The 17,611-nt window shown below is 39.5% G+C and overlaps 1 protein-coding gene across 1 annotated transcript in view; it reads right to left on the bottom strand.

Moving 5' to 3' along the window:
- The window catches only part of DMD (dystrophin), a 1,142,416-nt gene extending 1,131,912 nt beyond the window's left edge, over positions 1 to 10,504 (bottom strand). Inside the window, exon 1 of the mRNA XM_088160350.1 lies at positions 10,237 to 10,504. Within this exon, the coding sequence (XP_088016476.1) occupies positions 10,237 to 10,321 (85 nt within the window). The 5' untranslated portion in view covers positions 10,322 to 10,504. The remainder of the gene's footprint in view (positions 1 to 10,236) is intronic.
- Positions 10,505 to 17,611: the final 7,107 nt, after the last annotated feature.

Below are 17,611 nucleotides of genomic sequence, written 5' to 3' on the forward strand. Positions count from 1 at the left end.
ATAATTGTTTTAAAGAGCCTAGCCACAAAAATGCAGTACTTAAATATAAGCTCTGGATCTTTTAAAACTACTCTAAATTTGCTGAAGATTTAAACCTTCCTGGTGAGTGCTTACATTTTGTATATGAATTAGTTGTTTGACTGCAGTAGTCATGTGTCTATGCACCATAACTTCTCTTCTTTACCACGACAGAAGATTGAATTCCTGACATACCTCATCACAAAGAATTTTCTAGCAGAATATTTTGCCTAAGTCTAAATGAGTCATTCAGGGGACTTTTTTTTTTAAAGACAATTTCTAAGGAGGGGGAAAAAAAAAAAATCTACTGTAGCTGATTTTTTTTTTCCCCAAAGTATCCTGAGGGAGTTTATATTAAGAGTTTAAAGAATAAAACTGAGTTTGGTATTCCATTCCCAGTTGCTAATTTATTATGTGGAGGAAGTCACATGAGCCTTGAAAGAAATCTTGATGAAAAGGGATCTGTCTCAGCTGCATGGGGTTTAATTGACTTAGTCTTGCAGGAAGAATGCATTAGTATTATCTATGCCTCTGTTTAACTATCAGCCAAATGGCAATCATCATGATGAATTAATTTTCTACTCTGCCATGCAAATCACTCCATTTGTGGACTCACTTCTCTGTTTAGCAGGACACCTGGTTGAAATCCAGAGACCACAGGTCTAGTCAAGGTCACTGGAATAATTCAGCAGAAAGGGAGAAGACTGCCTAAGGACCACCACTTTTACCCTTCTGGTTACATTCAAACAAATATTTTGTTGGATTTTTTCCCCGGGGGCAGGGCAAGTTTAGCCATTTTTACTGTCGGCCATTATATCTAAGTAGTACTCGATATTTCTTTTATTTGTCTCTAATGAACCAAATTCTCCCTTGACTGTTTTCAGAGTCTGGACCTGCATGAACTTAACAGAAGCAGCCTCAGGTTACCCCCAGCTCTGATCAAGCCAGAATGCAGATGCTGAGAAGAGAGCAAATTTTGGTGCAGTGTCACCAGACCTCAATCTGTAGCTCTTTCCTGCACTACTGATCATTTTATAGCTATGAAAAAAACAACCCAGAAAACAGCCACCATCCCAGAGGACAGGGCATCTTCCAACACTACTCTCATTATTGCTGTAGACAGCCAGCAGCATCACAAAGAGGAAGGAAGAAATATGATTAAATTAACATAAATTTAGCGAGTCCAATACGGATTGGGAAGCAAACCAGAAAGTTTCTTCACACAGTAGAAGTTTCCTTCACCCATCTGTTGGGTGGAGGAACCCATGGGGAAAGAATCCCAAACAAGCAGCAAGTCCTCTGCAGTTTCACACAGCGCATCAACATTTCCAGCAAATATTAAGGACCAGTGACACTCCTGCAGAGTCTCAAGATCATGAAATGATAATTGTTTAAATCCACCACAACCAGAAATCATTCTGAGAAGGCAGCCAACATTCAGATGAAGAATATTTTTTGCAAGTGCACAATGCCAATCCTTAGTTATTTCCCTCTAGTGTTCAGCAAAACATTACACTTGGGATAAAAGGGGAAAGATCACACAAAGCCTAATTGAATTAGCTTAATTATTCTGCGTGGGGAAAAAACCAACACAGAAACAAAAGTGCTGTAGAGAAGATTTTATTTTCCCAGCTGCTAGTTTTTTTTCAGGAACATATGTGATTACTGTGATGATAGATAACCTAAAGATAGGGTGCCCCTACAGTTGGAAGGCACACATGGGACAAAAGAAATAGGTTTAGGTCATAGAGGTGTAGAAGATTATACTTCACACTTTAAAGGCCGTCTGCAAGGATGAAGCCAGTTCCTGAAGATGGTTCATGGCAGATGCAGGCCATCAAAGAACAGAAATACTATTGCATTTAATTTATTACACAATTTTTATTATGCTAGCCTAATTCCACTGACAAAGTGGAAATGTCATATAAATCTATTTGTAAACAGTCTGATAAATCCCAAACACAAAACCAGCAAGTTTTCCTTGACATTAGAGAAAATGAGAACAGCAGACTCCATCATCAAGCAAAAGGTTAACATGATAAAATAATTAAATCATAGTTAAATAATAGTTTTGCTTCAATGATTACTTGTTCATACATTACCACACTATCTTTGCAGTAAGCTTATTTGGGACCATTGTGACTTAATGAAAACTTCTGGATGAACTTTCTTTACAGGTCCTTCTCCCCTATATGATTATCTCAAGCCAAATTAGAACGCTGTTTGGACAGAGGCTGATATATATTGCACTTTTAAATTTTTTTCTCCTTGTACAACAAGGTGGAAATGGAAATTGTTAAGCAGGGCAAACACCCTAAATAATTTGATTAGTGCACTTCCTCTTTGATAAGGACTTCATACACTGGCTGAACAAAAGGTAAAAGCAGCTTTTGAAAGCTACAAATGACAAACTTGCTTTAGCTCATGTTTATATTTCTTTACAATCCAACCATTCTGCTAAAGAACAAATTAGTTATACAGTGTATTATCTCACTAATAAACAGGTTGATATTTCAAAATTAGGATCCCATCTATGGCTTCAATAGCCAAGCCAAAGTGCTCTTTAAAAGCAGTCCAGCAACCACTTCCAAGACTCTTTGTAGATAATACTATTTATGGTACCTGATTGCATCCTGCAGCATAATTCAATCACATTGTGTTCTTGATACCAATCACACAGGACAACAACAGCAAAAAACTCACCTTGGCATTCAGTATAATATTTGCCAGGTAGCTCAAAGTAGCACATCGCTCATAGAGCTCCAGATATAGGAGGTGAGACTTGATTCAAAGTAATTGCAGAAATTCAACAATGGATAAGGCACCCCAGAAGGACACTGGCATCATGGTAGGGGATGTTTTCAAGGAAGACACTTGTACTTCAGAATTATCTAATGCCAGGATAGGGAGTTTCTTCCTCCACTGCTGATAACCACAAACAAGTCACTACTTCATTGAAGTCAGTGAATTATTCTTAGCTTAAAGAGAGAGAAAGAAAAAGTGTTGAATTCAATTCTGCCAATTATGGATTCATATTGCAGGAGATCACTGTAATCAAAATAAATCCATTACCTTAAATGTCCAATGGGTATAGAGTTAATGACGAGATGTGAGCACTTATCCACATGACAGAATCAACTGCAGTACACAGCCAACACACTTGCACTCAACCAGCTAAAATGATAATTGTTTACAGATGCTGCAGGTCTAAAGCTACTTTAAAGACACATATAGCATTTCTTTAGAGCTACATTTGAAATAGCAGAACCTCTTAGAATACAAAAATACTGTTGTCAAGGCAACAGTATACATAAGGCAGGAAATTTAAAAACTCAGATATTTAAAGAACAAGTTATTAAATTTAGTATCTTAAATAAACTGCTCCCTGGATAACCTTTTACCATTGAAATGAAAAAGAAGTGCTCACTTTTGATCAGAGACTATTACTTAACAGGATTTAAGTTTTGAGACATTTTGGTAACACATTTCAGAACAATTTTCATCCCCTCCAATTCTCTTCAGACTGAAATGACTAAGTAGCAAAAGCTGCAAGTGATCAGCACTTCTGAACATACCAGATCCCATGCTCTTTAAATCCTTAAATATGTGCAGAAAAAAATCTACCTAACTACCCAAAAGTCAATTTTTTGTCCTATAGTTAGGCATTTGCTACACCACAATGAGCAGATTATATAGAGGATGGTTAGGTCCTCATTCTGATAAAAAGAAATGCAGCCTGTCAAGTATAATAACAATAATGGAAATACCTCCAAATAAAAGAAAACAAAAACAAGATTAAAATTTAATTTCAGCAAGAGAATCATAAGTAATCTAATTTTATCTGGAAAAAAACCCAAAAGATTTATTTGAGTGCAATAGTTTAAAGCACATAATGAAGCCCTGAACTCACGAAAAATTTTATTTCAGTGATTAAATTATTTTACCCATCTAAACTGCATATTTAAAAATCACCTTCTACATAGACGCCTTTGCATGCTGTGATTGTAAACATACAAAAGCTTTCTAGTTCGTTCTGCTTATTAGGTCCAGCTAATCTATTTCTGAAGAGGGATGAAGAACAGGAGGATATTAATACTACTTCATTTCACTTTTGTTCCACAATTGCTTTGCAAGCTACAGGTGTCCCACAAACCCATGGATGAACTGGCAAGTTAGTCTCACAAATTAGTCTCAGTAATTTATATCCATATTTTTATTCTGTTTCATCAGCAGAGGGCTTTTTTTCCTTTCAGCAATATGAAATTACATCAATCCAAACTCAAATTTTGTGTAAAATATTTATATGTAAATAAAATATTTACTTTGACACATGCATGAGCTTTATGACTGTGACCCTGTACATTCCCCTTATGCAGTAGCTTCACTCAGCCCCTAAAGCCATTTTGGACAAGAGCCACAATGTTGCATACAGGTAAATATATTATTAAACAAAGGCCTTATAAAAATCAGCCTTGCTCTGCTGAATTACCAACTAGTAGCCTGTAAGTTCCCAGAAGAAAGAATCAAAGGAATGAGAGGCCGTTAACACAACAACCTGTTCTAGTAAAAAAATTGTTTTCACCTGCATAAACAATAAATCTATCCCATGAGAATCCGTGAAGAAGACACGTAAACAATCCAAGAATAGAGAGATTTGATAAACGGGCAAAATGCCATTTACTAACCAATTAATTGAGTGGCAAGAAAACTACAAGCCAATCGGAGCTAAACACGAGGTCTGTGAAAACTGTATAAAAATGAGTTATGTGAATAAAGAATTGGGTTTTTTTTGCATTAAGAAACGGAGTCCCTTCTGCTGTACTGCAACACTACAATTCCTCCCACGCGCTGCACTTGAGGAATAGCGACACCACGTACAAGTCCCCAGTTGTGATTCATCACAGCCAAGTCCCCACTCCAGCAGCCGTGGAGGCATTCCCTTTATTTCTGACGGGAATCCAAGGACTGCAGCCGGGGCAGCAATGCCACACCTGTGCCACACCTGCGCCACAGGAGCCGGGATGCGCTCGCTCGTGCCTTACAGCTCTCCGGGAATGCGGTGTCACCCCGGGCAGCAGGGTGTCCTGGGCACAGGGGACACTCTGTGCCAGCCCCGGGCATGCCAGCATCCCTGGCATGGGAGCAATGCCCTGCCCAGCACAGCCTGCTGGCAGATGAGGCTCCTGTCCTCGGCGATCCCCTCGGATTCACGTACAGACTTTGTTACGCACATACAGTTGTCAGGACATTTGTTTTCTCAGGGCTAACACCCCCCGGCCATCACTGTGTGGAGGGCGACTTCAGCCGAGCAGGCAGAGCACATCCTGAGCTGCTCCCTGTGCACTGAGCCACCCAGGCAACTCTCTCGGGTCTCTGGATGCTTGGGGGAGAATGGGGGAGAAGCCCCCGCTCAAATTATCCAGGTTGGGATATGCACTAACAGTTCTGGTCACTTACAGTTCACACATCGATGAAGCTCGGGGAGGGCAGATGAAGCAAAGAAGAGGGGAAAAAAAAAAAAAAAAGGAGAACCACCATTATAAGTCTATTTAATTGCTTTTATCACCATTACATGTTGTAGCTCTACCTTTTAATGGCAATTAAGTACAAAAGAAAAGCAAGTATATATCCTGGAAACTCAGTTAACGCTGCTTAGTGCCAATTTCTAATAATTGCTTTGTTGTGCTGCATATAAAGAACAAAATAATTGTCTTCTAGTCAGAATTTCAAGTCATGTAACTCAACAGAAGGCAATCTGGGTGAGATAAAGTCCTCATGCAAACCCTAAACCACACCAAATCATTTATCTAAGAAGTCACCAAGTTAAAACAGCAGCTTACTCCAGATCTGCATAATTTTGTGCTGTAAGTTCAGAACAAATGAGGTCTTAAGCACTTTTCTGAAGGCTGCATATGAACTGAAGAAATTAGAGGTTTTTGTGTTGCTAATCATGACTACAGTTACTAAGTTCTGAAACAGTAATAAAATCTAAATCTTCATTAAATTTATGAGAGAGTATTTATGGCATGCAGATTTCTTTTTACTGCATAAAACCTCTCACTCTCAGCTTTAGGTTGCATTTACTTTTTTTTTTTTTTAAGTGTTCTTTCAACATAGCAAGCATGCAAATGCATTTAAGACTTGATGGTGTTATTTCACTGTACAGCCAGGAAAGACATTCTGAGAAATGGAAACCACATGTTCTTCAGAGAAATTAAATCACAAAGAGAAGTTTTATTAAGCTCTGCAACATCCATTTCCCAAGGCATGGTCTCCATGCATTCAACAAACATGACATCAAGTCCATTAGAGATCCACACTTACTAGACTGGCATGCTTATTAGTGGTTTGGAAAGTGACTGTAGCTTGTAACATCCACACTTGCAGTTGTTTTACACTGTCTCTTTGCTAATACCATCTCAACAGCTCTCTGGAGCAATCTGAGCTCAAGACCTGCATGGATTCTGGTTTACCACCAGTATTTTAAGAACTGCCAGTGCCCCTGCATACAGCAAAAGGAGTATGCTCAGCCTCAAACCAGAAAGAAACAGGGTAGTCCATCAGGTCTGGGGAAGGCCAATTTGCATGACAAGCTTTAATTTGAAGAGCCAGGCAGACACAAATGAATACCATCGTGGCCAGAAGGGCCCATAAGATAAATGGCTCGACTGATGTTTTACAACAGGCTGAAGCCAGTTACCTGCATTTTAATAAAGCTAACCTTACAAAAAAGTACTCAATGCTGGACCAAACACCTCTAGATATGGAGGATCGATCCGCAGGGGTCAACCATCTTCTCTGTGCAAGATATTACGTATTTTAAATAAAATTATTAGCTTTGACTTCTCCTTCCTTATTGCTCCCCCCCTTAGTAGGCATTCAGCATCCAGGATTCTCTGGCCATGAATATACTCAAAGTAATAAAGTTACTTCTGCAACATCTCGTAAAAGGCTTAAAACAAATCATTGGCTAAGCTCCATAGACATTCCCCTTGGATTTCCGGTTTTATGGATATTTTCCAACATATTTCTCATAGTAGAATCAGCCATGCCACATACAAGAGTCAAAAATTTACTTTCCTAACTCATACCCCTTTGTCATCACGTGACAAGAACATGCTGAACAGAGCCCATGCAGTGGCCACTAAATTCTTCCCTCTCTGTGGCAGCACAGCTTACATTCCTCACTCCTAAGCTCTGCATATGTGTGAATCTTCTCCAAAGCTCAGGCAACTCAAGCCATTCTGTATGAGTGAGAAATCATGAATTAGTGTCAGAGTGTGAAATTATCCCCACGGAGATGCGACAAGGAAAACCCAATTTTGTTACAATTCCCTGATGGTAACTTCTGCAATACAACAGTTTTTTGTGTTTTAAACACTTCAGTAGGTATTTTACTGCTAGTGCTGCTATTTGTGTGTGTGTGTTGTAACATACTGAAGAAATCACTTGATCAATAAAATTTGTATGTAAAGAGTATTTGACAGAGCCTGCTTTCCTGTAAATTGTGCTAACAAACTTTAAAATTTTATCCTTACATAAAGTTAATTCTCATTACATTTTTCAATCATTTTACTTAGAACTGACAGCAGGATGCCCAAATTAATGTTATTTACATCAGCCATTCATCTTAATAAAATATTGGTGCTATGAGCTTTTGAACATTACCTTAAATCTGCAAGTATAGAATATTTTTATATGGCAAATACAGCAACATATTCTACCTATCTTTCTTCTGGTTTCATGGGAAGAGCAGATCTGCACCTGTCAAAGGTCAAACTTCCTATCCAGGAGCTGCTGGAAAGCAGCAACCCCCCGAAGCATGAAATTAATATAAACATAGTGGAAAAACAAATGAGATATAATCTCTTTTAAAGCCCATCCTGTACCTGATGCCCTAAATCTCCATGAGGTTGCTACACTATTTTCGTGTTCAGTCACCAAAATCTTCCTTACTGGATCCCAAAATCTCTTCTGTATTAAGTGCCTCCTTTTCTAGATAGTGCCATATGAGAACAATTCCATTTGCTCACCATCACTACAGACTTAAGGTGTGTTTATGATTATGCTGTGCCACCATTTCACTCTCGAGAACCTCTCCTAAAACTTCCAACCCAAATCTGTTAGAGAATGCATGTCCAAACAAATACAGAATCCCAACTCCAGAAATGCCTTACATAGATCATGGGTTACAGAAAAACCCCAACCCAAAAGGAACCTATCATGAGGCTTGTAAACAAGATCCCATCAAGTTCTTCTCAAGTTTGCTTGTGCCAACAGCTGTGTTAGCTTTTTGTTCATTACTGCTCTCCAAGTCCACAGTCAGATTTTAAGCAATGCATTTCAAAGTTGGATAATAACAACAAAAGATAAGCTGAGTAAGAGATCACTGTGGGGTATACCACAAAACAAAAAGTATACCTGTGATGAATATTACCATGGAAATTGAATTTCCTTATCTCTCAAGGCTTATAAACATCTGGGGCAATTCTATAATTCTTAAACTGATTCTGTTTCTTATTCATCATAGATAATACACCAGGGAATTGTGCCCAATTAAGAAGCACAAGTGTTTGTTCAGTGTCTACTGCTAACATCTAAATCCTAAAACTACTTTATAGCAGGAAACTTGAAAAACATTTTAGAGCCATTTGAGATGTTACACTTCTAATGATGCAACTAACATATTGCCACTGAAGTTGATCTGGAAACAGACTTTCCAAGTGAAACAGAGTAAAAGGGGTAGTTAGGAAATGCACAGGTAACATTTCCTGTCTAGCTTTTCAGAGAGTGTCTGTTCTCAATTATGAATTTTTAAAGTGGGAAATCAAACTGAACATTGAAAGTAATTACTAGCTATAGGAAAAAAAAATGTAGGAAGGCAGCACTCAGTTCAGAGTTGTAAGCATTTAGCAGTAAAGTTACTGCCTTCAACTTCAGTTCCTGAAAATTACACAACTGAAGATTGTTTTTTTAATCTTCAAGTTCTCTCATCTCCAATCAGCAACTGCCCAAATACTTCATTTCACACTAACAGGACAGGCCTTTAAATGAAGGGGGCTTTTCTCTGTGTTGCACTCAGTTTGCATTTTATATCCCCTAAACCGTAAGTGAGCTAAATATGGAACAGGGAACATGTGCTGCTATAAGGGGTAACACAACCAGCCTAACCAGGAATGACTATGGAGACAGCTCACCAGATACTTTTTTCACATTCTCATGGTGCAGAAACCCAATTAAAAGATATGACACAGAAGCCAAAAGAAGGTCTTTGGGGAGAAAAAAAAAAAAAAATTAAACAAATAGCCAACTAACTCTTCACCACTTCCTATTACCCACAGGCAATATCCATCTTTTTAAACGCCAAATTGAAGAAGAAGCAATTATTATGAGAAGAAACAGTAGAGTGGTAACGTCAGAAAAAAACCAGGAGATCTTCAGGAACTGCATCACTGAGACTTCAGTGGGAAAACACCAAATACTGCTGCAAGAGTGTCTTTACACTACCTGAGTAAAATAAACATTCACAAAATTTATCACAGAAATCGTAAGTTCTACTTACTACCACCCAAACACTTGCAGATTGAAATTGCCATAGCAGCCCTAATTATTCCACAATGCATGACAAGTGTTTTGTTGCTGTTTTTTACAGGTACAAGAGAGATAATTTGTAAAAAGTCACTTAACCGTCTAATGACATCACTATATCAAGGCTTGTTTACTGGGCAAGCACATATAGCCTTGAGAAGAGTTAATTTAACTTGTAGCTCCACATGCACTTGCACTGCAAATGAGTAAACGCTGAATGGTCTATAAATACCTTTACTACAACGGATTTGGTTTCTTTCCAGGACTTTAACCAAAAAAAAAAAAAAAAAAAAAAAAAAAAAAAGAAAAGAAGCCCAGGCGCCTGAAACTTTATCCTCTGGGGGAGCGTTACAGCTGCTCCCACTCACAGCTTTAACAACCTGCCCGCCAGCACAGGCACAGCCGCAGGCAGGGGACGCCCGGGGGTCCCGCACGGTGACACTCATTTGTTGGGACACGGACACGAGCCGAGATGCGCGATTCGCCCAGCGAGAGCCCTTTCTACGCCGCAGGGCGAGAGGAGAAGTTCAGCTAACACAAGAAGTAATTCCGCAAAAGCCGAACAGAACCCCCGAGCGCTGGGGCCGCGCCCGCCGCGGGAGCGCGGAGCCGAGCGTGTGCGGTTCCTACCCGAGCGGCTGCGGATCACATCGCGGAACTCATCGGCCGCCGCTTCGCTGCCAGCAGCGGGGCCCAGGCGTCCCGGCTCAGCCATGGCCCAGGAGCTGCCGAGGGAGGCGGGGAGCGAGGCTGGAGGGCCCGGGCCGGGCCAGGTGCGGCGCGGCACTGCCCGCCCTGAAATAGCGCTGGGGAGGCGGCTGCGGCCCCCCGCCCCCGCGGGGGATGGATGGATGGATAGATGGATGGAGAGGAGCAGGGAGCGAGCAGGGCTCCCCCCGGGGCAGGAGCGGCACCGCCCGCGGCTGCGAGGGGGCGGGCGGGACGGAGCCTCCCTGTCCCTGGCAGCGGCCCAGGGGTGCCAACTTTTCGGGGGGGGATCCGCCCGGCCGCACGCCCCGAGCAGCCCGCAGTGCCCCGGCAGAGCGGTCAGGGCAGCAGGGGAATGCCCGGCTGTGCCCTCCAGTTCTGCCCTGCCCTGCCCGGGCAGTGCCCGTGTCTGCCCCGCTGGGTGCGAGCCCTGGCGCGGGGAGCGCACCGCAAACCGCAAAGCGCTGGAGTTTGTCTGCTGCCCCCTCCTTTGTAGCTCATCCTCCGAAGGGCGAAGGTTCTGAATACCTGGTCCTGTGGCGCTGCTCCAAAGCCACCTGAGTGGCACCTGCAGCCTGGTCAAATCCCTCCTCTGTTCTCAGGAAAGCAGGACACAGGAAAACATTTCCTCTTGTGTTTAATACAGGAAAGGCGCATCTTTGTCCCCTCTCACTGTAGTCCAGGGACAAAACGCTTCCCGCTGGCACTGCTTCCTTGCAACCTTCCATTAAGTGTCAATTTGGATGGCTGCCACCAGCCCACCATTATTCCCTTCCCCTCAATTTTCGCTCCACACCAACTTTCAGGGACTTGCCTTTTATGCTGTTTCCCTCATCTCTCCAGGCCCCTAAGAAGATTGCATCACCTCATGGGGAAAGTAACCAGGTACAGGAAATAAGTGTTCTTGGATGTATTTAAGCCCCCTCTCGCCGTACAAGAGAAATCCAAGGTCTTAAAAATTGCACCTTAAAATACAGACAAGCAGAGAATTACCTGATTTTGCTCGTTTATAGGACAGCAATGTAGCACGTTTAATTCAAATGTAGCCTAGCTGCTTCTCAGCTTTAACACCAATTCATAGATAATTCATAAGCATATATAGAGGGACGGGAAATGAAGGATAAGTGTAGAAAGGATGTATGCCTTCACTTGTATTTGTGTAGGTAAATGACTTGCATCTCTTCATGTATTCCAGAGTATATCAGGAGAAATGTACTCTTTTGAAGATAACAGAGTCAAAAAGAATAGAACTAGGTAAGAAAACCAGGTCAGAGACAATGAACAATTAAGAGGAAAACTATTTACAGGCAGCAAGGCATGTGTGGGGGATTCTGAGGAAAGGAGCTTGTCCCCATGGGAAGCAGCGGGACACACCCTCCACACAGGGGCTGTCTCGTGGCTGGGTTCTGCCCTCCTGTTGTTCATAAACAGCTTTAAGAGATTAAGTAGATGAGTTTTTTTTCATAATCTGATAATTCCAAAAGTATTTTTAAGGTTTGTTTGTGATGATCAGTTTTTATTACTTCAACAAAGTGAGTGGGGAAAGAATGAAGCATTGCCAGCCTTAAATACTAAAAAAACATTACTCAGAAAACGCATGAAATTGTCCTTGGATTATTTAGGGGAGAGATGTTATATTTTTTTGTCCATATTCCCATTTTCAGTTCCCTCTGGTTGCCCCTGGTGTGTGCCAACTCTCACAAACTTCCAGTGATGCAATTTTGGCTCCCACCACAGGGGTTCTTGCTAGAAACCTGTTAGAGATCAAATTTCAGGCTGGGTTACACCAGCTAGCGAGGAGAGCCTGTATTTTCTCCTCCAATATTACCATTCTGTTTAGTACCCTGTTATCGCCCACTGCACAGTTTTTCCCAGGCTATCAGCTAGATTCTCCCAGTCCCACAGCAATCCAGACATTCGGTAATTCGTGTCTGTCTCCCCATGTCTTGGTTTCTCGGCCTCTGCCTCTCCTTTTTCAGCTGACTTGTTTTTTTGCACTCTGGTGCCTTGGAGAAGGTTCCCGCACGCCTTCCCCTCCCCCATAACATGCACAGCATTGCAGAATTTAAAATAGGATTCATGCACTTCTCAACAGCTGATCCAGAGCCTCCCATACGTTCTGTTCTGTCTTTACAACCCGTGTGGGGAGACAGTATAGCTGCTTCCCTCTTATTCCAGCTCTTCTTCTGTCTCTTCCTGAGGCCAAAATGGAGGGAAGATAATTTCACCTCATTTTGGCCAAGTTGTGATCACTGTTCTTCCGTAACAGCAATGTAGAAGGAAGGTAATCAGGATAGAGACAAAAATTTCATGACTGACACTTGTCACTCCAGACCGCCTGTATCAGTAGCCAAAATCTCAATACTGTGATCTGACAACAGGAAGAACACTATCTTATATGAATATATGCTTATATCCAGCATTTAAGAACACATTTTTAAATGCTGAATCCGTTCTACTTTGTTTTAGAGACCCAGCAAGACTGTATGCACAACTTCAATGCTAGAAATGTTAACAGATTTGATTGACTTTATGAGCAGGCATAGTCTCTTAGTATTCAGTACCTCATATTTTGGTGAAAAAGTAAAGGTTAAAAAGTAAAAACTCTGCATCCCAATTCTGCAAACACTACCTACATATATATCTACACACACACATATGTATGTTTGCAGCACCACTGTTGGTTGAGTTCAGAAAGTCTCCAGCAAGAATTCCCTGCTTTTCCTGCACTACAATTATTATCATTCTGCTTAAGAGTCTTGCTTCCCCACAAACAGGAATCTTGTTTGAGACAGATCTGGTCTCCAGGAAGCTAATCTAATCACAAAATTTCCTGAAGTATTTAAACTCCTGAAGTCCAAATCAAGGTAAGACACTAGAGCAACATATATTACATTCTTTTGATAAAGTTATTCCATCATGTTAATCAGTGAGGAAAAAAGGGTTTTGTATACCGCTTTCCCAGAAAAATTATTCTATTCGTGAAGAGGCTTTTCTATCAAGGCCTCTAAATATCACAGTAAATGTCTTCATCACACAACTACCAAAGAGTGGCAAGGTTGGTTTGTGACACTGTCTAACGTAGAATCTCTGCATCTAAAATTCTCCCTGATTTCAGCAATAGTACATGTCTGTTTTAAGCTCAGATGCAATGAACTCTTAGATCACACTGGGGCCTGTAGCACTGCAAAACCTCCATTCAGCACACTCTGAGAATTTTGAAATATGTCACTTCTTTAAAACTCAGTGGAAACTACCATTTCCAAAACTTAGTTACATATTATATGCTTAAAAAAAAAAGAAAAAAGAACAAAACAAACACAGGACAAGCAACGAGTAATTGACTGGTTTTGATAGTGAATATTTGACATGTAACTTTTAAAGTCGTTCTCTGGGGTTCATATGTGTGTATGCATGTAGATCATTGTTTGTTGCTTAAGGATGAAGAGAATATGGTTAGGATCAATGATGCTAAACAAGAACTGGCAAGACTTGCTAGTCAATTCTTGTCCCAGGAAACAAGTTTCACTCAGTTTATAGTCACCATGGAAAATCTCACACTTTGTGTTTAATGTATGCTACTGGAATTATTTGTTTAGATTTTTATCAAAAGCTGACACTGGTTAATAAAAATACTAGGGGGGCCTTCAGTTAGAAATTACATTTTAGGATGAACAATATATTTTAATGAGTAAGTGACAATTATTAAAAGACAATTTCAGCAAATTATTGACTTAATAACAGACTCTCAAACATGATCAGAGCCTGAGGATGGATGCTCTGAGTGATAGATTATCTATCCTTAAAGGCATCTGTATGGTTTGATTCCACTTAAATATACTGATCTTTTTTTAGCTGCATGTTTAAAGGCAGACTTGTTGCTAATCATGTTAAGGCAGCTGTTTGTTATCAACTACAAGCTGAAACAAGGATTTGCTTGTTCAAAATTAGACTTTATCCACAATCTTCATTAATATAAACAATTTAATAAATATTAAAATAGACCAGAAGACTATATGAGAAGATATCCCAACTTTCGGGTCAGTAATCATAATCCCTGGCAAGAAAGGTCTAAAACTTTAGGAGAAAATTTAACATTCTGGATTAAAATCTTTTTTAATGGTGCATGCCTTTTCCAGGAGGTCATGTTACATTCTGACTCTGCCAGGCTATTTGTGATGCATCGGAAATATTTCTACAGCTTGATTAATCGAGGTAAGGGAGCTGTTTGTAGAAGTCTACCAAAACACCATCCTCCCTGAAAAAAGAAGTTCTTTATCCTAACCACAGTGAATGACCTATACTATATTAAAACCACTTTTCTTGGCTAGGTAGGATTTTGATTCTCATATTATCTTTTAATTATTCTGTAAATCAAAATGAATAAACAGTCAGAAAAGTACATAAAAGCTTTCGTTGTGATAATTTATGCTTTAAAATGATGGCTTTGAAGCAAAAAAAGAAGTATGGTTGTGCTACAGACTTCATCTGCCCTAACTAATTTATGGCATCTCCCTCAGCTAACAAGAATCACATGGTGTAAATGGAAAATGAGGCTCTACTGGTATTGAAAATAAAGAGGTAATTTATTTCCATCTTTCAGAAGTGCTATTCAAAACTGCATATAGGCTTTTGTCACAGCTGATTAAAAAGCTTGGGTTTCATCTTAGAATTAGTTTTATAATCTATTGAAGCAAAACTGAAAGTCAGCACTCTAAATCCACTGAAAAACCTGAAAGCTTATTTGCTGATAAGTACTTACTAAATTGGTGACCTGCTTACCTCCTAGGAACACAAATACTGGTGAACAGCACGAAATCTTGTCGTGGGCTTCCTCATGAGTTTGTGATGGATCATGTTATGCCTTTGTTCTGCCTTTTTTTGCTGCTATGATGTTTGTAAAATTGAAGATGTATTAGAAAGATTTACATATAAAGCAGTGCTGTGAAATGTTTACTTTAGATTTGATTTTTGGTGTACTTAATTCTGGAGAAAAATATATGTTGAATCTTTAATAAAAAGGCCTTTAAGTAACTGAAACTAAACAAAAAGTAAATGCCAAAAGGAATTATTTATTGCACAATGATGTATCCTGTATTAAAAAGTTGCAAAATAACCTCTCAGTTACAGCACTCATAACCATATTTACAAAGGCAATCAGCAGTGCCTCATGCATAGACTTAAGCACATTGTGAAGTAATGCCTAATTACATTTTTATAGCTATCATTAGGCATCTTTTGGCTTATACTGTCATGTGCAGTAAATGCTTAAATGTTTTAGTCCCTATCCTCAAAGATATTTTGACAACTACTTCTCATTTTTAATTTATAAAAATTAGGGACCATTAGGGACCTTTTCCCAAAGCCAAAGTATTTGAAATTTTGTCTCTTGGAAGAGTATTTGAAATTTTGTCTGTGTTGGAAACTTGGGAACAAAACTAAATTGACACAGTAATCTGTATCCAACACTGCTGCGCCTACAACTTCAATAAAATAGTCTATTTAGTTTGGGGATTTTTTAAGTGTTTTTCACCAAATCTTTATGCTATTTCTATTAGTATCATAGTGACTAACAAATAATCTAGTATAGATATATCTACACTTGGGCAAAACTGCCCATCACATCCAAGGAACATTCAATCTATGAATGAAGTGGTTTAGTTCCAGGGAGACCTCATCATTACCCAGAATAAAATGTCTCCAAACTCAAAGAAAGTTTTTTCTCCCATATTCTATTCTTCTCAACATCATTGTAGTAGTTTAGTAGTTATTTAAAACAGAAAACTGTGGGTATTTGCTTTTTTTTTTAATTTTATTTTCTCCTTTCTTGTGTGTGTTGTATAGAAAGTTGCACTTCTTGTAATAAATATTCCTGATTCCCCTAAAAGTTTCTGAAAAAAGTCTTATATGTTAGTGTGAGCTGTATTTGATCTAAATGAATACATGTCCTTCATGGTTGTTTGGCATGTCTGCTGGGGCTACCATTTACAGAGGAAGAGTTAAAGAATAGATCACTGTATGTGTGGCATAAGCATGATTATAAGCATAAGTTACGGTTTGTTCTTTATGTTTAAAAGAATGCTTTTTCTTCAGTCAAAAACAACAACAACAAAACCAACCAACCAACCAACCAACCAACCAAAAAAAAAAAAAAAAAAAAAAAACAAACAGCAGTTTCACTCTCCATTTTCCTAGTCTTGCATTCTTGCATAGGTGTAAGTTCACTTGTTTAGTTTTAGGAACATGAGTAGAGGTGAAAAAAATTGCAGATAGTAGTCCTGTAATTGACTTAATAATAAAGTTAGACAACAAATATTTGAACACAAATAAAATTACAATGTCTTGCTCTGAGTATCATACACTTGAAGCAGAAAATTCAAAGGCATTCATCAAAGTGACCCAGCATTGTGTTAAGTAGAGAACCAGTAAATAAACAAATTGGTAAAAGGGTGCAGTAAAACAAGCCAGTGATCAAGCACTTCTGCTTCATCTTGCTGGTAAAATAGCACTTAGTTTACTTTCACTGTCTAAGAAATAAAATATCATTCTAAAGAGCAAATGTTAAGGAACTTGAGCCTTTGGGGCTTAGGAAACTGTTGTTAAAGAAGCAAAAAACTTGGAGTGGCATAAAGATTTTGGATAACTTGGATGTGCTGCAGCTTGAGAATGGGGCAAAACACAAGTATGGTATTTTCTGAAATGGTTAAATCCCTGAAAAGCAAAAAGAGTAGAGAAGCTGTACTATTCTAATTGTTAGAATTGTATTTGCCAGCTCAGGTTCGCATGAATTTACAGAGGCCTTTTTAACATGAGGTTAAGTAGCAAGGCTTTTAAAGGCTTTTCCCATCCTTGCACTCTCTCACAGCCCAGGAGCAGCTGATATTTTTTACCAGTACATTGTTGCTCACCTGTCTGTGTGACATCAGTGTGCAGTCACAATTCAATTCCAGCCAGTCGTGTTTGCACGTTACTGAGCCACACTGTGATTGATTGGAATTTATGGACTCTTACATTGCCTCTCCCAGGAAATCCAGGGACCACCATGCACCTCTGGAGGCCGAGTACCTGCATCTTTTAAGACCAGTCTTGGAGCAAGGCTCCACTGGGGTTTTTTGCCATCAAGTTCTTCTCTGTGGGGAAAGTCAGATTTCATAGTCCTGGACTGACTGTCAGGGATTATCAGCAAGCGTAAAATTCACATTCAAAATATTTGCAACAAATTCCTATTTTTGAATGACATTTTGTCAAGGGCTTTTTAATTATTTTAATCCTCAAGTGTATCTACAGATTGACCTGT

The sequence above is a fragment of the Sturnus vulgaris genome, chromosome 2 (genome assembly GCF_052056855.1).
Source record: "Sturnus vulgaris isolate bStuVul1 chromosome 2, bStuVul1.hap1, whole genome shotgun sequence".
NCBI lineage: Eukaryota > Metazoa > Chordata > Aves > Passeriformes > Sturnidae > Sturnus > Sturnus vulgaris.